The sequence below is a fragment of the Prionailurus viverrinus genome, chromosome F1 (genome assembly GCF_022837055.1).
Source record: "Prionailurus viverrinus isolate Anna chromosome F1, UM_Priviv_1.0, whole genome shotgun sequence".
NCBI lineage: Eukaryota > Metazoa > Chordata > Mammalia > Carnivora > Felidae > Prionailurus > Prionailurus viverrinus.
In genome coordinates this window covers 42126221-42151073 of record NC_062577.1, presented here as the reverse complement: position 1 = coordinate 42151073, position 24853 = coordinate 42126221, and the positions used below count along the sequence as shown (strand labels likewise).

At 48.2% G+C, this 24853-nt stretch overlaps 1 protein-coding gene across 8 annotated transcripts in view; it reads right to left on the bottom strand.

Moving 5' to 3' along the window:
* SRGAP2 (SLIT-ROBO Rho GTPase activating protein 2) overlaps positions 1 to 24853 on the bottom strand; it is a 234583-nt gene that overhangs the window by 25676 nt on the left and 184054 nt on the right. For all 8 annotated transcript variants that reach the window (XM_047839711.1, XM_047839713.1, XM_047839712.1 and 5 more), the window contains exons 11-17: positions 21782 to 21866; positions 19009 to 19036; positions 17293 to 17317; positions 10934 to 10994; positions 4391 to 4468; positions 3358 to 3492; positions 1245 to 1350 (exon numbers count right to left, since the gene is read on the bottom strand). In XM_047839711.1, coding sequence (XP_047695667.1) covers positions 1245 to 1350; positions 3358 to 3492; positions 4391 to 4468; positions 10934 to 10994; positions 17293 to 17317; positions 19009 to 19036; positions 21782 to 21866 — 518 coding nt within the window. The remainder of the gene's footprint in view (positions 1 to 1244; positions 1351 to 3357; positions 3493 to 4390; positions 4469 to 10933; positions 10995 to 17292; positions 17318 to 19008; positions 19037 to 21781; positions 21867 to 24853) is intronic.

Genomic DNA, 24853 nt, shown 5'->3' with positions numbered 1-24853 from the left:
CCCTCACGTTGCCCATTTATAGCCTTTGCTCTAGGCTGCTGAGGGAGACACCGCAGGGAAAGCAGCCTGAAGACAGAGGCGCCCACGGGGGAAGCACCACACGTCCTTGCTTGTTGCTTCTGCTGCTCCCTGGGGACACAATGCCTGCCCTCGGCAAGGACACACGGCATGGACAGGAAGCAATGCCCCGTCCAAGCTCAGGGTCCCTCTGGCCCTCAGAACTCTTGCCTGGCTACACTCACTCCCTGGGTAACCAGCTAAAACAGCAGTACACGGTGACGGCAGACTCGCGTCTCCACTCGGTTTCTCCCGAGTGTCAGATTCCCGTGTCCCACTGCCTACTTGGAATCTCCGCGTGGAAGCCTAACAGGTACCTCAGGTTAACATGACTGAGTTGGTGCCTTGTCTCAATTCCGTCCGGCACGCCTCGTCTTCCCCAACTCCATAATGGAGTCACTGGTACTCTGTTGCTCCTGCCAAACATTTAGAATTTCTCTCCTTCCTCACACTCCACATCCTCCCCATCAGGAAGTCCTGTCAGTGCTATGCTGTAAACAGACCCCAAACCCAACCCCACCTCCTCACCCTCCCTCGTGACCCCCCATTCTGTCTAAGCCCCCAGTACCCGTGGCCGAGATCTCACGATAACCTCTACCTAGGTCTCCCTGAATTTCGTCACAGCCCTAGATGGCAACTTCTCCACAAAGCTGTTGGTGGGCTTAAAAAAGTATAAGGAGACTAGATCTTATCACTCTTCTGCTTAAACCCTCCAGGGGCTTCCCAAAGCCAAACCCATTATTACTATGACTCTCAGGGCCTGACGGCCTTGAACATCCCTGTGGCTCCTTCCTTCACTTCATTTAGGTTCCTGCTCTCACACCGTCTCCTTCCGAGAGACCCTTGCTGACCCTCTGCAGCGGCTCTCCCTCTTTCACCCCTGCCCCCATTCAGACCCCCGCACTCCAGCTCTTAAGTTGGGTTTCTTCATTTATCTTCTGAGCACTTACTCCTGCCTGACATATCTGTTATCTCTCTGTCTCCTACCCTGGAATGTGAGTTAAATGATATCAGGGCTTTGTCTCTTATTTCGCAATGTATTCTTACAGCCTACAATGGTGCCCAGCACCTTGTAGGTGCTCCCATAAATACCCGTTGGGCTGGATGAACTGATATAGCTCTACATGTAAACTTCCAGGGGCTGAGGCCGAGGCCTGATCCAATTGCTCACTGGGAAGTCTACTCACTGATTGAGGAAGGCAAAGAGGTATCTCATGATAATCAGAGTGGTTTTGGGCAGGACCAGGAGGACTTTCCGGATGTGCAGAGCTCTCTCCTGCAGGCTGTCCATAGCTGAAAGAAGAAAGCCACGTGTCAGCCCTCATTGCAACAGAGATCCCGAGGAGTAACGGTCAGAGGGCCCTTACTTCCAGCAGGTGCTGCACAGACAGCGGCCAGACCAAGACTGCACAGCACTGGTGCTCCACATAAGGAGTTCCATCCCTGTGGCCCCGTGGGGCTGGACTGCTGCCACAGGGTACATGCTGGGCTCCAGACACCTACTGATTATAGGACTTGAGGAATATGCACCTTGGGCACTGAAGGGGTTGGAGATGGTCCCCAAGCACCTACTACCCTCCAGTGAAAACCACAGACAAGGACCGTCCATAAACCTGCTATGACTAATTGCTCAACATCCAGCCTCAGGGGTGTACATGTGGGGAGGGAGACAGGCTGTGCAGGTCCTGTCCGGCTCACTCTACACGAGTCTCACCTCACCCTCTGGACAGGTCTGGCTTATCTTCCCTTCCCTTATCTGCAGTGGGTTGAGCAGAATGTGGCCAGAGGCAAGAGATGGTAGATGCCTGATAAATAGTGAGATCTGGGGAGAAGACCAGAGAAGCTTCCTGACTCTTGGGCTGTGGAAAGATCAATTACAGGTAAGACCCAAAGCTGGCGGCCTCCATCAATGCCAGTCTCCCCACTCCCACAGTGGGCCAGATGGATACTGTCATTTTCTAGGAGTGTCTTTCTGTGAAAAAGAGTGGAAAGCAGTGAAGTGGGCAGCCAAGGTGTCTTGAACTGTCTTGGTTGCCCCAGTCAGTCTACTTAAGATTTTTATCTAAGCCCAGTCCCAGAAAAAGATGTGAGGACAGGAGGGGTGCATATATTTAATCACCCACCCACAGCACTGATTTCCACCAGACTCCCAAAAGTAGTGGGTCAACAAAACAAGAGAGCTTATTGAATGCTCTGGGTCCTCAGAATAGCAGATAGGAACAGTGTTCAGGGCATACACTGAGTCAAACTTGAAACCTTGGGGGGGGGGGGGCGGGCAGAAAGACCCTGGTGCATCTAGGAAGAAGGTTCTTTTCCCCATGTCCAAGGCACTGCCTTCTCCAGCCTCTGGAGCCATCATTCCATTGGGGTCTACTTCCAGGATGAGCTGGTATTAACATAAGTTTCCATGGAAAACAAAACAGGATAATGAGCTAAACTAAATGGTGGGAACAGCTCTCCAAGCCCCAAATTTGAGAGTAAGAGGCAGAGAACCCGTAAGAAGGACAAAGTAGAGACGATATCCCTTTCTAGGAAAACATCATATCATTACTTTTAAATGGGCAGAAGGGTTCTATTCCTTAGAAGAACACATATTAACACATCCAGCAGGTAAGCCATGCCATGTTTAAAGCAACAAACAGAAAACATTTCTCTCTTTATATCATAAAAAGCATGGGCAGTAAATGTCTGAGCTTCCAATAACTGAAAAGGACCATGTCTTACATACTATTAGAAATGTATTTTACTGGGAATGCCAGGGTGGCTCAGTCTGTTAAGTGTCTGACTCTTGATTTTGGCTCAGGTTATGATCTCACAGTTTGTGAAATCGAGCCCTGAGTCAGGTGGGCTGGATGCTGAGAGTGCAGGGCCTGCTTGGGATTCTCTCTCTCCCTTTCTCTCTGCCCCTCTCCGCTCATGCTCTCCTTCTCTCTCTCTCTCAAAATAAATTAAAGAAACAATTAAAAAAATTAAAATTAAAATTAAAAAAAAAAAAAGAAATGTATTTTACTGAAGAAAGATAGAGCCCAGAAAAGCAAGGAGTTTAAGGTAAATCAGAAAAGAAAAGGCCAGGAGTTCTGACTTGTCCTAGACTCTTCCTGAAAACTCATCTTTCCTCCCTCCCTAGTAGGGGGTGAAGGATTGAGGATGAGGAGGAGACACTTTACTGAGGGAAAGGAAAAAGGGAAACATCATTGAAAAGTTTATGGGGGGAAAGAAGATCCCGTGGAAATTGCTTGTTTATTGCTACAAGGTGTTCTTTCTTGCCCAGAAGCCAGTCTGAGGCCAGGATGTACTTACTGACGCAGGCCATCAGGTCATGGAAGATGTCCTTGGGGAAGAGAGGGTGTTCCAGCCCCCGGAAGTAAAGCTTCAGGACGCCAGCAATGGAGTCCATGTCATGGTCATTCTGGTCCCCAGCCAGGGGGTCCTCTCCTGAGGATAACCAGCCCCCCAAAAAGGAAAAAGAGAGTGAGAGAGGTAAAACCCCACAGGACAAAGCAGAAGTGGTGGGGAAGGGCTGGCTTTCCAAGTCCTCATCAGAGTCCATCAGCTCTGTGCCCGGCATGCTGGCCATGAGTAGGATGGACCAGAGACTAGATAAAGCAAAGACTGCTTAGGCTCAGGGGCCCCAAGGCGAGAAGAGGGCACAAGGGTCCATTAGGATAAATTGGCTCATGCCAGACTCGTTCAGGGACATTCCCTCTGGGTTGGGATGGGACACTGCAAGAATCATGAAGCCAGGCCGGGACTGAGTCCCTGGGGAAGGAAAATGAGGCCAAGGTGGCCAGCCACTCTGACTCGCTCTTACTCCTCTTGGCTCGCAACAAAGGACACCTACTTATGGGAGAACAATCATGCTGGAGCTCCCTATGGAAAATTTCGTATCAGATGTAATTAGATTTAATGATAGGACCAACCTCAAATTGAGACTATATATATCCATTATAGTGACGGAAATTGCCAAAGCTTGCCCATTACCTTAATGGCCCACAAGATAATAAATGGGCTACGATGAACAGGCGCATTAGCCTTGATATTAACTGCCACCAAGGGTTCTGGATAAAGCCGTAAACCACCCAGATATCATAGTTAACTTCTTGGGTTTCGGCAGATCGTCCACAGGCGAGAGGCACGACGAATGGGCTGAGAAGGGAGCTGGGATGTGCCCTGGCATCTCCCTGCACGTGTTGGGGAAGACTGTCCATGAGACAGCAGGTGCCGGGCTAAAGAGCTGGGTGACCTCTGGGTACCTCCCAGGGGAGACAGGGTGGAGCCAACACCCCAGGGGGCTGGCAGACATTTGGTCTTATCTTCAAGCCTGTTCCCTTACCTCTCTCAAAGGCGTTTTTGATGTCATTCACTTCCACCTGGGATCCCGACACCCGGAAGATTCCTTCATGCTGTAGTCCTGGAAAGACAGGGAAAAATGGTCAAGGAGAGGAAGAAACAAAGTCACAGCCACAGCTCCAAGCTTGGTTGGATGTCTGTGTCCTCCAGCCAGTGTGCATTTAAGCACCGTGTCTCTATCCTTCAGGTCAAAGGAGAAAGCATGTGCAGGGATGCTGGAGAAGTCCCTGGAATGGGTATATAGGAGGCATAAACAAAGCCAAAGATGTCTACACATGGCTCCATTTCTGATTCTGAGGAAGACCAGGAAGCAGGTTCCTCCCCCGCCTTTGCCTCTCTGTTCCCATCTGCCAAGTGACAAAGTGACCCCTGGCACCTTCTTATCACCCCCCTGCCAGGAATGGGCACTAGGGGTATGGTAGGCAGGCCTTAGACACCGTTGGAGGAGTTTCATAAGGCCGGAGATACAATTCCTGCTTCGGCTGTCCTAACACTGCATGGCTCCTCTAGGGCACAATGATTTGAATATTCAGAAAAGAGAGAGGACAGGAAAAGGCAAGTGATCAGTCAACAGAGCACCGTCAGTACCGTGCTGGCCGCTGGTCCTCGACCACAGCTTCGCTCAGAGACAAATGTGCATAGATGTGACAGGTGATAATGGGCGTGAAAACTGTGTCCTCTTGGGTTTTGTTAGAGTAGAAACAATCACTAAAAATAATAATAATAATGCATGTACAGGGACTGCTGCTAAAAATGCTTTCCCAGAAATAAATCAACTCGTACTCACAACAGCCATTAAGGCAGGGCTCACCAGCAAGCCCATTTTCTGGATGAAGGAAGGGATGTGTGATGACCACCCCCCACCCCCTTAGGTTATGTAGGCGATAAGAACCAGAGTCAGGAGGCCAACCCAGGCCTCTGGTTGCCATTATGTACTCGCTCCTCAACACTAGGCTTGTGGGGCCAACCAGAGGGAAAATGCAGGCAGGGCGGGAACCCATTTGTTAGTCTGAACAAGGATGTGGCTCACAACCCCACACAAGGGGCTGCAAAGGTGGTAAGAGAGGAAGCATGCCTTTACTGCTGGCCCCAGAGGTCAGACCGAACTAGCATCTGTAATCACATGAGGCTTGTCAGCCGTTCTCAGGAGCCCTGTGTCTCCATCTTGGGCATCTTGTCCAAGTTCCTCTGCAATGGCATGATTGATCAAAAACTCTGACATGGGGGCGCCTGGGTGGCGCAGTCGGTTGAGCGTCCGACTTCAGCCAGGTCACGATCTCGCGGTCCCTGAGTTCGAGCCCCGCGTCGGGCTCTGGGCTGATGGCTCAGAGCCTGGAGCCTGTTTCCGATTCTGTGTCTCCCTCTCTCTCTGCCCCTCCCCCATTCATGCTCTGTCTCTCTCTGTCCCAAAAATAAATAAACGTTGAAAAAAAAAATTAAAAAAAAAAAACAAAAAAACTCTGACATGTCAGGGAAATCTCAAACAAATGCCTTTTTAAGAAAAAAAGAGTAGAACTGCCACCGTTTCAGGGATACCCTCTCGGTGAAGGGGTGACTGGATTCTGTTGGCTAGACCTTTGAAGGTAAATCACACAGGCCAGGACTATAATCTTGAATCCAATTGAAGCAATATTAAGAAGCAAGCAGGGGGAATTTAATTACCTGGCTTGTAATAGGACTTAAGTTGTTTGCTCCTCTAAGGGAATCTCCAGAATATTCCTCAGAGAATGGCAGACAACGTTAAAACCCCATTAGTATCAATGTAATAGTACCATATTAGTTACCAATGGGATGTAACAGCCAAATAATGGCATTTAAACACAGAATGTAAACAGCAAGTGTTGTGATAGAAACACACACCCTGTGACTTGTCAAAAACACAGTATAGTATAAGGAAATGTCATCTCAGGGCCCAGGCCACTCAGTGTTCTAGGTGAAGCCAAGAATTTGCTGAGAGAGGATCACTTAGGGACTTTTTAGTAGATTGCACCATCAACGAAAAGCCACTTTAGCCCATGGGCCCAGGACATGAAGAAATCAGAGGAGAGCTTACTGGAAGTCAGGCAGCAGGCCTGAAACACATTGAGATCCCCTTCCGTCTGGTTCCCATTTCCCCTTGAGAACCTCCGCTTTAGAAGGATAGCGATATGTTTTTGCTCACAGACAGAATCTTCAGAGCATCTAATCTCATGACACTGAAAGTAGGAACACTGATAAGTGGTTGGTTTCCAGCCGTAAAGGGGGAAAGCAGTGGGCTTTTTATGAGAATGCAGGTAAGGCCTCATAGGACTAACCTGACCCATCTTCGATCTTTCTCTTTTGTTCTTAGAGCACGCCAGCATGCGGGTATAAAACCACTCAGAGGAGGGTAAGTTACTGCATGGAAGCAGCACACAACCTTCCATTTTGCACCGGATCCAGCTGTTGCCAAGAGGTACTCTCCGTGAGAATTCTTGAAATTGTTGCTACAGTACCGCCTCACGTTACTTGGCTCCCTTGTGCGTAAGTGGGGTTTTCCTACCCTGATTCAGTCTGTCGTTCCCCAAATCCCTCTTCTTTAAGTCTTCCTGGATCACCCTGACGACTATTTATAGACGAGCCTCAGCTTTCTCATCTATACAATGGGAACTATAACATCTACCTCCTAGGGAACACGAAGCCAGTAAGGATGTACAAATCCCAGCAGATGGTGGGTCACAAACCCTTTTGGGACTGACAAGTGTTACAGATCCTATCTCCACTAAATGCACATGCACAAAAAATTTAACCCTGATTCATGGGGTGTTCAGAAATACCTTGAGTCCCCATGTGGGGGAGAAAGTTCAGTTCAGCCTAACAAATGTTTTTTGAACAACCACTATGTACTATGGTGTTTTGTTTCTTTCCTTTAAAGCAACAATATGTTTATTTGGTCAGTCCTGGAATACACATAAAATGGCTTCAGAATTGATAGCCCATATCTGATTTCGGTTCAGGTCATGATCTCATGGTTCGTCAGTTTGAGCCCTGCACCGGGTGAGCGTGAGCCCCTCTTCTCTCTCTTTCTCTGCCCCTCGTGGGATTCTCACTCTCTCTCTCTCTCTCTCTCTCTCTCTCTCTCTCTGCCCCCATCTCACTTGTGCCCTCTCTCAAAAAAAAAAAAAAATTACCAACAACTGTATAGTATTTGTTTATAGCTCTTGTTGTCTTTAGACTTACAGTATAGTATCAAAATACTGTCGTCAAGGGTGCCTGGGGGGCTCAGTTAGTTGAGCGTCCGACTTCGACTCAGGTCATGATCTCATAGTTCGTGGGTTCGAGCCCCACATCGGGCTCTGTGCTGACAGCTCGGAGCCTGGAGCTTGCTTCGGATCCTGTGTCTCCCTCTCTTTCTGCCCCTACCCCGCTCACCCTCTGTCTCCCTCTCTCTCAAAAATGAATAAATGTTAAAAAGATTTTTTAAAAAATACTGTTTTCTAAAGTTACTTGGATTATTTTCTCCCTCATTCATTTGTTACACACTTAGGTTTACTCACTACTGTTTGTATTCCACTTGGGGTTTTACCCACATCCTTGTTTTATTTATCTGTTTATTTATCTTTTGAATATGGGAAACACTAATGTAGTTCTGAAAGTCACAATTATACAAGAGCAATATTCAGAGAAAATGTCACTTCCCTGCCATTTCCCACCCCCCATTCTTTTTACCCCTCTTCCACCCGTATCCTGTAGATAAACAATCAAATATTGGTTTCTGGATTCATCCTTCCTGTATTTCTTCTTGCCGAAGTGAGAATACACACGTACATTCTCATATGGTCTTCTTTGTACCAAAAAGGCAGCGTGCTATCGACACTCTTTTGTACTTTGCTTTTTTCGCTTGACAACATATTCTGGAAATCTTTCCAGGTCATTTCATGGAGACCGTGCTCATTCCTGCCTAGTATTCAGATACAACGTAGTTGATTCAACCGCTCTTCCGTGTGAGGGTATTTAGGTTGTTTCTAATATTTTTACAAACGAGGCTGCAACCAGTAACCTCGGGCGTATGTATTTTCATTGTTGGAGGTGTATGTTTCAAGGTAAATTCCTACAAGGGCTGCCGGACCAGAAGACAAACGCATATGCAGTCCTGTTGGACACTGACAAATTCCCCTCCAAAAGGGTTGTACCAGTTTGCAATACAGCCAGCAACATGCGAGCACACCTGTTTCCCCAGAGCCGCAGCACAGAAATGTCCCCGCGTGCACTGTGCATGTACAGGGGCAGGGATAGGTACATTTGAGGCCCAATATATGGAACCATCTCCCCCTCAGCTCCTCCACAGCTCACACTCTGGGCCTGGCCACTGTCGTGTCTTCCCTGGGCGGCCGCCACAGCCTCCTTCTTCCTATGATCTTGTCTCTACATAGCGGCTTTTTAAAGCTGTTTGGGGCGCCTGGGTGGCTCAGTCGGCTGAGCATCCGATTTTGGCTCAGGTCATGATCTCATGGCTCGTGAGTTTGAGCCTCGCATCAAGCTCGCTGCTGTCCGTGCAGAGCCCGCGTCGGATCTTCTGTCCCCCCTCCGTCCCCACCCCCCACCCCTTCCCTGCTTGTGCTTTCTCTCTCAAAAGCAAATACGTCTTAAAAAAAAAAAAAAAAAAAAAAAAAAGAACTCTCTCTGTTCAAACTTCTCTAGTAGCTTCCCACCTCACTCAGATTATAACCCAAACACCTCCCTTAGGCAATGAAGTCCTAAGCGTCTGGCCTCTGGCTTCATCTCCTGCCCCCCTCCTCTTCCCTCTCTCCGCTCCAGCCACACTGGCCTCCTGCATGCTGGCCCCTGCTGCCAAGGACCTCTGCATTTGATGCGCCCTGTCTCTGACACACTCTTCCCAGATGCCACGTGGCTCACTTCCTCACTTCCTTTCAGGACTCCGTCCAAATGTCACCTCTTAGGGGAGCTGAAGGCCTTTCTCTGAACAACCCACCCAGAACAGTGTCCCCTCTCCATTCTCCACCTCTTCACCTCGCTTTTCTTCATGACACTCACCATCAGCAGACACCCTGTATGTTACCATGTTTATTTATTAACTGATCAGCCAAGCCATCTATTTATCTGTCCTTTAGCAGGATATACGGCTCACGAAAGCAGGAACTTTTCCTTGGCACACAATGAGCAATCTCTCTCTCTCTTCTCTATTTGTTGGATGACCGAATGGAATGCATGGACGAAGCAGTAAGAGTGCAGACTCTCATCCTCTTATTGTCCTTTAGACACAAATAATTTTTCCTCCCCTGAACTCAGTTTGGACTTATCTTTGCCAATTATTTGATCATTAATCATTACTATCTTGTGGAATTTCTTCTACTGCTACTCTGAATTGCTATAGCTTATCTCCTTTGATTTAGCTTTTCAATTGCTTATTTATTTTCTCCCAACCGCATCACAAAACCAAGTAAAGACAAGAGAAGTGCATTATCCCTGTTTTTGTTTTCCTATTTCCCAATGCATGGTGCCCAGCACTGATCAGGTGCTTGATACATATTTGTTCACTGTTGATATACAATGCTGTTACTTCAAGTAAATAGAGACAAGATGAAAAAACTGTAGCTGATTAGAACGGGCTAAGTTGTAAGCAGGCTAAAATAATTACTATTCCAGAAACAAAGGCAAGCAAGGTCCCAGCACACTGGGAGAGGAAGGGAGAGAAATTGGCTACCTCTGCACCCAGACCAGCAATCACCCACATACCTCCTTAGCTGCAAGAAGGTCATTCTGTCCCTTTTCCTCTAACTAGATAAGACAGCTTCTAAAAACAATGTCTGATGTCCAGTTCCTAGAAATCTCCATGGCAGTAGATCAGGTATCTGTGCTTTCTAAACACTCTTACACTTACAAGCTTGGTTCTCTGGCAATTCATCTCCACCCCTAGATTCTGTGCAACCAGCCTGGGAGCTAGTGCAGGGTGGAGTTTATGAGACCCAGCTCCATCCAAGCAGCAGATAGAGTGATCTGACTTAGGCCGAGAAGGAGCCAGCCCCTGAAGGCTCTCAAAGGTGGGCTACAACTTTACACTGGCGACTAACTGAGCTCCAGATGATGTCGTATCCAGCGAGACCACAGCAGAACCAGAACCTGAGTATTATCAGGAATCAGGGCAACATCACAAAAGGAGTTGTTTGCAAAGCAGTCCGATGCAGAAGGTCAGCGTGTCAGGAGATACCGACACGTGCAAAGACGGTGCGTAATGGCGAAACTGTCACCACGCCACCCCAGCTGTACTTACTCCAGTCACAGCTGTAATTTAAAACCCGCTCTCAAGCTAGAAGAGGGAGTGTGGTAAGTGGCTGAGGCATTTTGGGTCAAAGCATATGATGTCTTTCTCTCGATGTCTAGGTGGGGCCATTCAAAGGTAGCAAACATTATGCGAACAAGTTAAGATTTTATTCCGTTTCTGAGAAGGTCAGGAGGAAAAGTCGGTCTCTGTTCTTACTCCACAAAGAATTCCTGGAAGCTCTTCCCAGCTTTGCACAAATATGGGCAAGGCTTTAATCCTGCTTACCGTGTCTGCTGATAAACCGGATACAGCTCTCTACCACCAGAGGAATTGCCTGGCTGGAATCCTGAAAAGCCGAAGAGAAACACAGCATTAGAATCTTTAAACAGGCATAGCCCAGAGTCAGAGAAAAATGGGCCAGACTGTGCAGAACTCGTCTCAGCTGGCTCAGTGGCCGGTCCTCAAAGAAGCATCTGGCCTCCTCCAAGCTCCAGAGAGCATACACAACCGCCTACTTGGAATGCCACACGGATGCCTTAAACTCAGCACGTCCTAAATGCAACTGATCGTCTTCCTTCCCAAACCAGCTTCCTACCCTCAGCCATCCAATCAATCGGTCAATACGCTTTGTCAAGTTGGCCTTCTAAGTATCTCTCAAATGCATTCACTTCTCTCCATCTCTACTGCCATCAGCTCAGTCCTTACGTCAGTATCTCAGTTCCCACCCTTGCTGTCCTCCAGAACATGTCATCCTTCCTTAAAATAGTGGCTGGGTGATCTCTGAAAGTGCACACCCCGTCCTTCACTTCCTAGGCTAACCTCTTTCAAATTTTTTTAAAATGTTTTTTTTTTTTATTAAAAAAAATTTTTTTTTAACGTTTATTTACTTTTGAGACAGAGAGAGACAGAGCATGAATGGGGGAGGGTCAGAGAAAGGGAGACACGGAATCTGAAACAGGCTCCAGGCTCTGAGCTGTCAGCACAGAGCCCGACACGGGGCTTGAACTCACGGACCGCGAGATCATGACCTGAGCTGAGGTCGGCCGCTTAACTGACTGAGCCACCCAGGCGCCCCTAAAATGTTTTTATTTAATTTTGAGAGACAGAGAGACAGAGAAGGAGTTGGCGAGGGGCAGAGAGAGAGAGAGAGGGAGGCAAAGAATCTGAAGAAGGCTCCAGGCTCTGAGCTGTCAGCACAGAGCCCCATGCTGGGCTTGAACTCACGGATCGTGAGATCATGACCTGAGCTGGAGTCGGACACTTAACCCACTGAGCCACGCAGGCGCCCCAAGGCTAACCTCTTTCAAAGACTCCTTGTTAGTTTCTTTACACAGCCCTGCGTGTCCAGGGTCCTGCCTTTGCCTCCAACTTCATCTCCTTCTGCTCTCCCTCCAGTCTCTGTCAGCCGCACCAGCCTAACTTTCCATTCTTTAGAGAAGTTCTCTGTCCATGGCTTTGCGCGAACTGCTCCTGCTTCTGGAATGTTCTCCTCACCCTGGGATCCCACCCCTTAGGGTCTCAGTGCAAGTAGCACCTTCTTAGGAATGCTTCTCCAGACTCCCCCGATGAGATCAGGGCCCCTGTCCACAGGGTCTCAGCACCTTGCACTCAGCTCTCACAACTTAACTCACACAGTTAACAGTTGTGTTACACAACTTAACAGTTGTGACTTAACTGTGTGGGTATGAAGATCTCATTTGCATTTGTCACCACCATAGCTCATGCTCCACAGGGCAGATCCAGTCAATTCGTGGATCTCCAGGGCTGGCCATGATGTTCTCACATAGTAGGTGCTCAATTAATATCAGTTGAGGGTATCAACTGATGAACCAATGGGAGCAACAGAAAGGGGGTTTACTTGGCATAAAAGGTAGGAAAGAAAAAACCCAACTCTTAGAGATAGTGGAGACTAATTGGTACTAAACTACGAAGCAGACGTCCCAGATATCAATCTTTGCTCTGCCATTTTGCTATACATCCCTGCCATAATATTTAACTTCTGTGGGCCTCAATTTGATGCCTACAAACTGGGGAGGGAATAGGTGGTGAGAAGAGTAACATTTCCTGTTGGCACATGAACATTAGAGCTTATCATTTACAGAGAATTTATACAGGTGGTGGGTCAGGTCCTAGGTGCTTTAGCAGGACTGGTCCTGATAACGACCCTATGGGGTGTGTATCCTTATCACCATCCTTGTTTGACAAGTGAGGAGCTGAAGGCCAGGCAAGGTGAAATAGCTGCTTACAGTGACTGCCACAGGCAGTAAGTGGCAGGGCAGGGGTCCAAACCCAGGCAGTTTCCTTCTGAGACTGAACGAACATCTCACCGCCACCCAACCTGCATCCCAGGAGCTCGGCAAACGTTGCCAAATATGCGTGCCAAGCATTACTGAAAACCAACAGGGTTTTATAATGCAGCTAAACACACAATCATTCAGCTATGGGGAAGAAAGATCAGGCAAAGGGCCCTAAACCTAGCTGAAAAGGGCTATAGAACTTCAGGACAGGGGCGCCTGGCTGGCTCAGTCGGGGGGAGTGTGTGACTCTGGATCTCAGGGTTGTGGGTTTGAGACCCATGTTGGGTGTAGAGATTACATAAAAAAAAAAAAATCTTAAAAAATTTTTTTTTTAAATGTTTGTTTATTTTTGAGAGAGAGACAGGCAGAGAGAGAGAGAGGGAGACATAGAATCTGAAGCAGGCTCCAGGCTCTGAGCTGTCAGCACAGAGCCCGATGCGGGGCTTGAACTCAGGAACCACGAGATTATGGCCTGAGCCGAAGTCGGATGCTTAACTGACTGAACTCCCCATGTGCCTACCCCACAAAAATCTTAAAAATGAAATGAAATGAAATGAAATGAAATGAAATAAAATAAAATAAAATAAAATAAAATAAAATAAAATAAAATAAAAGTAGTTTAGGACAGAGATTGCATCTCAATGGGATGGGTCCTGTGGCTTCTGCTCCTTTCACAGGTTTGCCTACATTCCTGAATTTTCCGCTGGGGCCCTGAGGTTTGGCCACCATTAGGGAAGCGGCCAGATCTCATAAAGAAGTCAGGCTGCGAGAAGAGCTGGCACGGCCTGTAGCTCCCAAGCTTACTGGGAAGGCAGGATGCGGCCGAAGGAAGTCGTGAGTGTGCCAAGGGAGCCCTGGAGTCAGGGAGGGCTCGGGGACCCAAATGCTCATCTTCATAACCCCTGAAGCCCTCTGCTTCCTCCAGCTTTCCAGCTATAGTAGCCAGTGTCTGCCCTCTCGTTGCCAGTCAGCCTGGGGCATTCTTAGAGGAAGACTCTTGGTCTATACTTCTATACTCTACTGAAGAAAATAGATTCCACTGTAAAAAAACAAAACCTCCAATTTTTGGAAGTTACAAAGAGTGGTAGCAGTGATAATGAAGTTAGCGATACGAGGGTTTGAAAAGTTTTTCTGGCCCTAGATTTAAATTTAAAGACCCAAAGAGAAGTAGATCGGGAAATTCTCAGATTGACTGGCTTCAACAAGTTATGTGGATGCCAAGTTCAGCCTAGACTTGCAGGAAATGGAATATCAATGGTAGTTAAAGGGAAGCATGCAGGGGTGCAGAAAGTAAGACATCAAACCTGCATGTCCATGGTTACTGGGGGTACATCGGAAGCAGCCCAGGGGAACTCTCTGTGGTGGACAAGAGTGGGCCAGAGATGACCTGTCCCCACTGCTCCAGGGGAGCCTAAGACCGTCTAGCGGGAGCAAAAACTGGACAATGTCATGAAGGCCTCCGACGCTCCTACTACCCTCCCCTCTCCTTGTAATGTTTCTGAGCTCTGAGTGAATTCATCCCCCCAGGATGTGCCTGTGTGCTCCTATGGGGCCCCAAAGACCCTCACTTCACCATTGATTTTGCAAACAGCTGACCATGCAGTGTCCACATGTGTCCTTATTCTGTGTCCATCTCTCCCTTTCTTCCTTTCTCCTTCCCTCCTGCAATGTTAGAATCGATGTCCATTTAATTCTTTAGTTCACAATATTTTTGGTGGCATAATCCTAGGGTGGGAAGGGGCCTTTAAAGACAATTGGGCCAAATCTCTATTCAATCAGATTAGGGATCTTTAAACCAAAGGTGGAAGGAGAAAGGTAACAGGCACAATTTGGAAAAGATGGGTAAGCAGGGGTTCCAGGATCAGCAGGAGAAAACAATCAGGAAGGTGGCCAGAGAGCGCCTAAACATGCCATTGTCTGGCATAATTTCTCATGAGCGAGAGAGTTCGGATTTTTGCTGAGTACTGATCTGTTACATTGTTAGATTTCCGTTCTTACCAAGGGAGAAAATACAAGTCGACACAACTGAGTAGATGTGGGTGATGGGAAAGAAAGAGGCATCAAAGATAATATTTGGGGTTTCAGGACTGTGAAGAATGGAGGCCCCCCCATCACGGGAAGTAGACAAGTTGGGGAATGTGCTAGAAGTTAGACCATGGTAGGGAGGAGGCGCCATCTCAACTCTCAAGTGGATACCCAGCCAATCAGTTCGAGATTAGATTCAAAGACTCAGAACAATGGACACTCGGGGAAGGAGAGAAAGGTTCGTCCAAGGGAACAAAGCCAACAAGGGAAAGAATACAAAAAGAAGTCAAAACAGGACCAACCCTTGGGACCATGCCTACATTTAGAGGCAAGGGGAAAGATGGACAAGCAAAGAAGAGTCAGAATCGATGGGAAAGAGAAATGCTGGGCTTGAGGGTAGCAGACAAAGCTTAGAAGTGGCGGTTGAGGCAGAAAAGGCTGGGATGGTTTGAACCTAGGCTTTGCTAGGGTCAAAAATGACTGGAACCCATTAGGGATCCTCAAAAACAAAAGCTACCAGATTCTTCCTCTTGTTTGGCTGACTTGCCATAAACAACCAATTATTTATTTCCTTACACAAGGCTACTCATCTTCCCAATTACTATTTCCCTGCCTGCCCATCGTAGGAAAAACTCTTCACTGATCCACCATTAGATCTGAGCTGCTGGAGAGAAACTGGGGCAGCAGAAGGAAAACAAGGTCTTTATTTGATTGGGGTTTTTGGGTGCATCCCGGGCTCTTACGCAAATCTAGGAGCAGGCAACGCGCTTTGCCTGCAACTGCTTAGACGCAGCAGGATGCAGACCAGATGGGCGCTGCTCCCCTCTGACGGTGAGCTCGACCAGGGCCGCCTACTGCCTGCCAAACTGCGGTCTCTGGCACTCCGGTGGCCAGAGTGGAGCCTGGGAGGCTCTTGCACCTATGCTCCGTCTAGATGCAGGAGGCCTGGTTTCAGCCCAGGAACTGAAAGGAACAAATGTTCAGTTCAACCCTGTTCTTAGTGTTGAAGGGAAAAAAAGCCGGCTCCCTCTTAAGATACCCACCTATTAATTTTTACATGCAATAGATCATCCCTGGGAGGCACTCCATGCTTCTCTGGGTTTAAATGAAATTATGGGAGAAAGGGCAGAAGAAAGAAATAGAGGAACCAGAGGAAGGACAGATGCGATGAAATTTTTATAAATTAAAACATGTATAATTATATGTGATGGTGGTCTCATTATAATGAGATCCAAAGCAGAGAAGGGGAAAAAGAAATAGTGACGGCAAAGCTAAGACAAGCGAGAGCCATGTCAGCCGAGTGTCCCTGGACTGCCCGGTTAGCTGAAGCAGCCGGACGGGCTGAAGACCGTGTCAGGGCCGCTGCCACAACAGAAGCCACGTGCCCTCTACATTCGATTATCTCCCTGTGGCTACAGCCGCTGTGAATTACCCAAAATGATTTTTTAAAGCCTGGATCAGTGTTCCCCTGAGTAGACAAAAAGACATTCGGAGCTCTCTCCACCTCCTCCCTGTTAACTGCCTGCCACATAGCTGGTATGAGCTTAGGGGACACAAAATCATTTTAGCAACTCGCCATAAAATATAATTAGGAAGCCAAATTTGCTACTGCAAAAACTACTTCAATTAATTTTTTTTTTTTTTTTTTACACACACAAACACAGTGCTGTTTAGATTATCCACTGATGTGCATTACCCAGTCCCTGCCTTCCAAAGAGCCTGCCCTGATATGGGTAATGAGAGCTGTCTGCCCAGCGTCAGATTTGAATACAACACTGAAAATCATGCAAACCAGCATGGGGTTCAACATCAATTTCCCGATCGTCTTCAGATCAGACTCATCTTTGCATTTTTAGCATGTCTAAGAAATACATCTAGGATGACCACACCACCAGAAAAAGACAAACAAAAATCCGCACACTTAAAGCCAGAGTGTCCACTCGAGGTGATTAGCTGCCGCGAGCTGCTCCCATGTGGAACTTATGTACAAGGCGCGAGGCCTCTTCCGCGGTTTCCTAGAGCAGTGACACCGCGGGCAGTTCTGGCACGATCTGCCACAGTCCAACCACATCTCTAGCAAGGAGGAGGGTGCACGACTAGAGAGGGGAGGAACAAGTCAGAAAGGCCACGGCCGCTGCAGTTAAACAAGCAAAGTCAATGAAGTTTGCCATAATGGTAAACGTACTGTGACTGAATGGTACATTCCAAACGCAGGCAGGAAGTCAGGAAAGTGTCTGCCCTGCCCACAGTAGGCTTCCATAAATGTCTATGGAACATAACCATCTTCTCACCCGACCAGCCTGGCTCTTGCTGGGCCCTTACCTGCTTCCTCACAGTTGAGCTACGCCTGTGGTTGACCCCGCCAAATCAGACAGGACCGAACGAGCAACGGGGAGAAAAAAAGGAAAATGGAATTAGTGAAGCAAGTCACATTGTTCAGCTCAGTCGCAGTCCCAGAACCCTGGAGATCTCTGCACTTACTCTCTTCCACCATTCAAAACTAGAATAGGAGGGACTAAAATATACTTGGGTTAGACAATAAGATTATCTCTTTGTCTGCAAGGAGACACTAGTAAACACCAAAGGAAGTCACAGTTTTCGTTCTTTTGGAAATCCTTAAGGAGCAATTTTCCTGGAGTTTAAAGGATAGAGCAGCCAGACTGGAAGGAACCTTGGCGATCCTTCAGGTGGATGCCTTTCAAACTCTTATCCCAGGGAATCGGACTCAGACACAATCCCCCAAGCATGGAGAACAGCGCTGCCCTGCCTTTAGTGAAGGTAAGTAAGGCCCAGAGCCTGGCTGCTGGGCTCCCTCTCCCCCTTCCACCAGGCCGCTCTAGAGCTGTGGAGTCTTTGGAATCATAGAGCTCCTTGGGTTTAGTGGAACATTCTTTCTTGTCTTATAGATGAGGGAACTGGACTTCGAAGGGGAGAAGAGAGCAGCCCAAGGTCACACAGCCTAAGGGAATTCAACTCAGCTTTTTTTTTTTTTTTTTTTTTTTTTTCCCACTCCCATACAGTTTTCCACAGATACGGGACTTCAGGTGAACTTACATGAAGACTCTATCACCAAGAAGATATATCCTATGAAATTCCATGATCCTGGTTCCCTCCAGTCAACAAGACTGGTGTACTAATGAGATCTTTACTGTAATCCACAATGACAAAACGATGAAAGCCAAATGAAGCTATTTCTAAATAATGAGCCTGTAATTGTAAATGGCCTCATGATTATTGTGTGTGTGTTGGCAGATACAAGTGGTTGATATAATGGGCTAACCCAGGGTCTCTAAGGAGTCCAGCCCATTAAAGCTCTTTCCCTGGTTAAATCAGCACATTTTTAGGCATCTGAGAACAGCTGGCTGGCTGAACGCCTTGCTCTCCGCCAGCTCACGAGTTTTCTCATAGCAGCTACATGACTGGGAGGGAAAATATTTGGCTGGGGTCGGGGAGGGAGGGGAAGGTGGGGACAGATTGGGAGGGTTGCATACTTGTACAACAGGCAAGGATTTCTACCAATGCTGCTTGGCAAGCCAGTGCGATGTAGTATTTCATTATCCAGCAACAGTCACTAATTAGGGGCTGTCATCTTTTCCATGCATACGATCTCAGATCAAATGCTATCTTCTGATCTTCCTTCTCTGGGTCAGAGACTTCCCCCAAACCACATGCTGAAGTCTAGCAGCTAAGGTTAGGTTACCAGGACCCTCCAGAGTCGAACACTTCTTTTCCTCGCAAAAGCAGTGGCTTTGGGGAGTCTCGGGAAGTACTTCAGCGAATGAGAACTCCTTTATTCCGTTCCTCTCAGCTCTCTCCCCGAGTCACCACAGACCCCATTTCCACTTGAGGCCAGATGGGGTCAGCAAGGCGAAGGGAAGGAAGCAATCCCCGCCCTAGTCCCCTCCTTTGCAGAGTCATCCGAAGCCTTTGCACTTGAACTCCCGGGCTCTTTCCCCTCTTTCCCGGGCTGGGCGGGGATGGCTCTACCCCACGGGCCTCTCTTTATCCTTTCCCAGGGTTGCCCCGGGCCACACCTACCTGGCCAGACTGCAGTCTGTCCGCTGACCTGTTGGAAAGACAAAGGCAAAAAGCTCATGTTGAAGCAGAAAGGGCCAGAGTGGAAGACCTGCTGCCAGCAGTCACCTGAAATGCTCTGCCCGTCTTCCCTGAGAGCTGCCAGCATCACTGAGCATCACGACTGGCCTTCTGGGCAAAAAAAGAAGAGAAACGCCCAGAGCCTCTTCCTGGGCAAGTGCTGTTTCTAATGCTTGTTCCCGGTGCTGCTGGTATGTCCCTAAAGCCTAGGGGTGCCAACCCTGCTTCCCAAAGGGAGAACAGGGGTGGCTGTAGGGGAACAATAGCAAGGCGGATCATATTTTAAAGAACAGATTACTAGAAGCCTTCCCAGAGGTGAAATCTAGCTTCTCTTCTGAGTGTGTGGGTGTGTGTGGGAGGAGGAAGGGAGGGGCTTGCTTGCTCCTGAGTAAGGAGCACGCGCATGCGTGCGCACACACACACACACACACACACACACACACACACACGGTGAGGGCGGCAAGGGAAGAAGGAAGGAAGAATTGTTTGGGGGGAAGAGGGAGAAGATAAAGACGTTCTAGGTTTAGATTCGTATGAAATTCTCTTAGGTTGGGCTGGGGTGGCAAGGGGAAATGAGATTTAATTGCTGTCAAACTGTGGTTCTCAATCCAAGAGCAGGCCCTAATTTCAAGTGTAATGGGTCACAGCCAGCTTTAAAAAATGAATATCTTAAAGTTCATGAGAAGAATTCTTCTATTTTTAAAAAATACATGTGCCTAGGCACATGGGCCATGATGTAATCTATTTGCCTTCTTTGGACCCACAGTTAACCAAGCATGGTCTGTATTAGACGTACGCTCGCTGAACCATGGATGCCCCAAGCAGGTGCTGAGCTGGGGGAGATCGTCATCCATGCTCCTGGAAAAACAGCTCCAAGGACTGGGGGAGGGCAAGGCTTTCTCTTGCCTTTAAAGGTTGCTAATTGTTGATTACACTTCGCTCATCCTGAGCAACATCCTCCCCCACCCCCAACAGCCTCTCATTACTAAAGGCTCAGCTTTCATCTGCAAAAATATTATTCTGAGCCATTATTTTCAACATCTGTCCCATTTCCATTCTGGAATATTCATACACATCAATTATCCCTCTGTGGCAAGAACAAGGGCTCTTGCATTATGGTGACAAATACATTCAGAAGGCAGGGACATGAAGACTTGCACACAGGAAGGTCTGCAGCTACTGTTTCCTTATTGCTAGAACTTGTCATCTTTAGATGGAGGCAATTTGCAGCGCTAACGAATGGTCACCAACCTTTGCCCCTCCACAGTAGCAAATCTGGCGTGTGTGTTTGTGTGTGTGTGTGTGTGTGCAAACCCATTCACACACACTCTCTCTTTCTCACACACACACATTCCCAAGGTCCTGCTCCCTATCTCATTTATGGGCTAGCTTGGATTATTTTAACAAAAAAGAAATCGTGGTTCTAACTCACTTCAAATAGTTCTGGGCTTTCTTTCCTCTGATTCTCTACGAAGCAATCTGATAACCCCAAAGTAATGATTTTCTATAAGTGAAGCCGAGATCTCAGTGCCCAAACCTGTTTTAGCCTGAGTCCCTTGGGTGGCGGGGAGGAAAGAGAACAGAAGTTACCTAACAGGCATTCTTTACATAAAAGAAAATGCCTTTACAATCACAAGATCAAAGATATCAGAGATAAAAAGAATTCATCACCTGGGGGAACCGTCCAGTGCAGGAGGAGGACAAGGCCAGAATGATGGGTGGGAGGCTCTGGTATGAAAAGTGTAGCTCTGATTCCTGAGGCTGATGAGCCAATGAGCGCCATATGCTTTTCTACACTCTGCAATTTGTCTGAAGAGCACTCAAGAATTTGTTTTAAAATGTTAGACCCTTGTGCAATTTCGCCTTTCGCTGGTGTTACCACATACTGCCTGTAGCTTCCTGGTCCCATTTTAAGTGACGAGATGTGCAGGGCGGGGAGGAGGGGCCGGGTATTCAGAGGCATCCCCAACCTGGGAATCCCATGAATCACAGGATGCTGAGAGCTAGGCAGGACCCGGGCAGGGTGCCCAAAACCCCAGGGAAGCTTCTCTTTCAACCTTCGCCTTCTGTTTGACAGCTGAGGAGAGAAAGTCCAGAGTGCCAGTCCAGTTCTCTGCTTTGCTACTTTCCAGGGTCTGGTTAAAATCATCCTTGATTCGTGGACGGGACAGGCCATTCAGTACCATGGCCTCTGCGTGGCTGAGGCAGAGAGGGCTGCCCCTTCGCACCAGGACCCTCCAAAGCAGAAGGAAACCGATGCCCTAACCGGACGCTACAGAAAGCGGCAGACTGTGGGTCCCTCCTGCCTTTGAGCAGCCTCTCCTCTCCTTGGAGCAGATGCGTTCTCATCCTACTGTCCCTGCCTTCCTGCCGCAGCCTCAGTCCTGCTACAGAGGAGCTGAGAGTTTTAACAAAGCGTCTGGAGAGCAAGTAACCCATCAGCCCTTTCCCCCAGCCGTGGCAGAGAAGGCGGACAGGGTGGAGAGCAGGCACGCTCCATTTAAACAAATAGATGATGCACATTAGTGCTTCATTAAGCACTGGCCGTCTCCCATTACTCAAGCAGTCACTGGGGCTGTGTGCTTCACATCAAACAGGCTAGGAAAAGAAATGCATTCGTATAACAAGATCAGGCCCACAGGGCTTAGTGGGGGAGGCTCAGGACTGGGCCTTCCCCTGCCCATTGCCAAACCTCCAGCAGAATTCCCATACTCACTTTCTCCCAGGGTTTTCTGGAGAAGGTCGTGCTTGGCTTGGAGCTTGGTGATGAGGTTCCTGCCCTCCAGGTACTCCTTCATTTTCTATAAGGGAGGAGGAGAAAAGCAATCAGACTCCTGAAGAGAAAAAACAACAACAACAACAACAACAACCCAGATGCTCAGCTGTACAATTCCCTTTTTATAGGAGGGCATTTGGTTTCTGACCCAGTTTCTACTAGGTTCCTTTTTTATCTCTTTAAGGCCCTGAGCATCTGGACAGCTGCTGATTTCCACAGCGGACGAGTATCCCGGTTTGTGTTCTCCCGGGAACCAGCCCCACATTGGCTAGTGTAAGAAACTGGCTCTTAGAGCCCCTCAGCCATCTCAGTTCCATTGAAGAAGAACAGGGGGTTGGGGGTGGGGTGGATAGACTCACTGAGCCCAGATCCTCTTGGTGTGAGGACACACACCTGCCACTTGTCATCTGCATGGACGTCCAGCCCCACCCTGGCCCCTCCCAGGGTGCATTCCAACACATCAGGAGCAATGCCAAGGGCAGGCTCAGCCCCTGCCTGAGCTGCAAGCCAGCAAGCAGAGCATCTTTGTCTCCGCCGTCCCTTAATCAGCTTCCTCCTCTATTCTGCAGGGAGTCTTTGTGGAGAGCTTGAGGTTTCTGAGCTTTCAGGGAGAGGGGCTATACCACCCCCCACCCATATATACACATACCGGCACTTCCAAACACAACAGGAGGTTCTGGAAATGCGCTTCCGTCTGCTCTAACCGTCAAAATGCAATTGCTGTGCTGGAGTTTCTGATCTGACCTCTCTCCACCCTCGTCTGCTCGGGGAGCGACTCTATTTCCCTGGACAATTCATCAGAGCTTCCAAACAACCCTATGAGCTATGATTATCACCGTCCCCATTTTACGGATGAGGGCACCAAGATTTGGAGAGATTAAACAGGTTGCTCAAAGTCAAACTGGGAGTGAGGGGTGGAGCCAGTATCCAGACACACGTGGTGCGACGATTCGGCGTGTGTGCTCAACCATCACGGTGGCGCACGCTCCGGGCATTAGGGCGCTCAGCGGAAGGGGAAGCCCAACAAAACTTCGCGGTATTAATTCTTTATACGTGTGGAGCAATTCAAGGGTTTTCGGAGCCCGTTAGCACACACTCTCTCCCTTGCCTTGCACAGGAACTCTGCAGAGCACACTGGGGAGGACATCGTTGTTCGCTTGTTACCGATAAGCTGATCGCGGGAGGCGGGCGTTGAACTGCAGGTCACGGCCAGCCAGGAAGTGGTAGTGCCAGGCCTTCGGAGTCTTAACGCGGCATCTTTCTACTTTACCCTGCAGCCGCGCACGGGGCCCACCGTTGGGCTCGGTTGTCTCCTGCTGCCATGGCTCATCTGCAGGGTCAGGGGTCATCTGCCCCTGTCTACACTCAGAGGAGAGATGGCAGTGTTTCCCTGAGTATGATCCCTGAGCGACTCACTGGTGATACATGACACAGCGGAGGGGGTAACAGATAACACATTTTAAATCATAATACTTCTGTCCTTTCAAGGTATTAAACGAAAAGTATAATTCTACATCAAGCCTCTCATTTTAGGGCTATTACCACTTAGGATGAAAGCAGAAAAAAAAAACGTGAAAAAAATGTGAGTTACTTTTACTCTGTACCTCTCTGTACAGTGTAAACTTTTCACCAAGAGTGTCGATTTCTTCTCTCTCTCTTTCTCATGTAGAAACAAAGAATAAAACCCTGGTTTCTCTGGGAGGCACATCCTCACCGGGGATGCTCACCGGGATGCCCCTGCATGTGCCTTTGCGAATCTCACACAGCCCTGGTCCAGAGGGCTTCTCACTCAGGGGTCTTTCTCTCCAGACTGCCCGTTCCCTAGGATCAACGTCATTATTCTTTGCAATCCCTGATGCTTACTACCACACCCAGTAGATAATAGACGCCAATAAATGCTTGAAGAAGGAGTAAAGAAATGAAGAGCCTCACTCTCCTCTGCTAGAACCTTCCTCAGAGGTCACAATCCAAGCCCCCAAGTGTGCCCCTCCTCTCTAAATGAAGTATAAAACAAACAAAAACAAACCCTATGCCAAATCATTTCTGTTGCTTCACCCATGACCTGGTTCCTCAGCCCCTTTGTGCCTTTGCACGAGAACATGTGCACAAGAATAGGCTCCCTTGTCACCTTCCCCTTTCCATCTGTTCCAGCTGTCAGCTCACCTGCTGTCAGTCTTCCCCGGGTGATAGCCTAATCCCCAGGCAGCGCCTAACTGTGAGGCTGGGAACAGGACTGCAGGGCCCAGAGGTGAAGAACCTTCAGGAAACAGCCAATGCTAACATCTGAACCCTCAAAGGCCCCTCTTTGGAAGGTTATCCCAGGAGACTCTCAAGGTTTCCTAATGAGGAAAAATTCCCCAAGAATTGTAACCCTTAAAACAAGCCCAGACTGCTCAGAAAACAGCCAAAATTCTCAAGGAGATGGATGCACTTTCCTCTCACTCTTATTTCTACTTGTGATTTTGGAAATCATTTTCTCACTCATGTCACAGTCTGAGAGTTAACTCTGGCTGTCACTTGGTGAACCATTAAAACAAATAACAATCTGATAAAGCCATGTGATGGATTACCTCTTCAGGTTCCATGAAATCCTACAGGATCAAAAACTATGTTGAGGTTGACCTGCATCCCTAATGGTGGAAATGACGGTTGGAAGTTTTCCATCTGGCTAAGCCGGGGATGGCAGGGCAAAGTCATCCCAGAGTTCACGGACACGTTATTTGTCACCTCCCTGTCCCCCACGTTAGTTAGCACTCGTCTGTATGGAACAGAAGCTGGGAGAAATAATCTGTACTTGCTGGCAGAAGGCTTCAGTTGCTGACCGGACACACAGAGAAAGGAGCCAAGGCAGCTGAAGGCAAGGAAGGCATAAGTGCCTTTTTGTTTTTTTTTAAGTTTATTTATTTATTTAGAGAGACACAGAGGCAGCGTGAATGGCGGAGGGGCAGAGAGAGAGGGAGAAGAGAGAGAATCCCAAGCAGGCTCTGAACCATCAGCACAGAGCCCAACGTG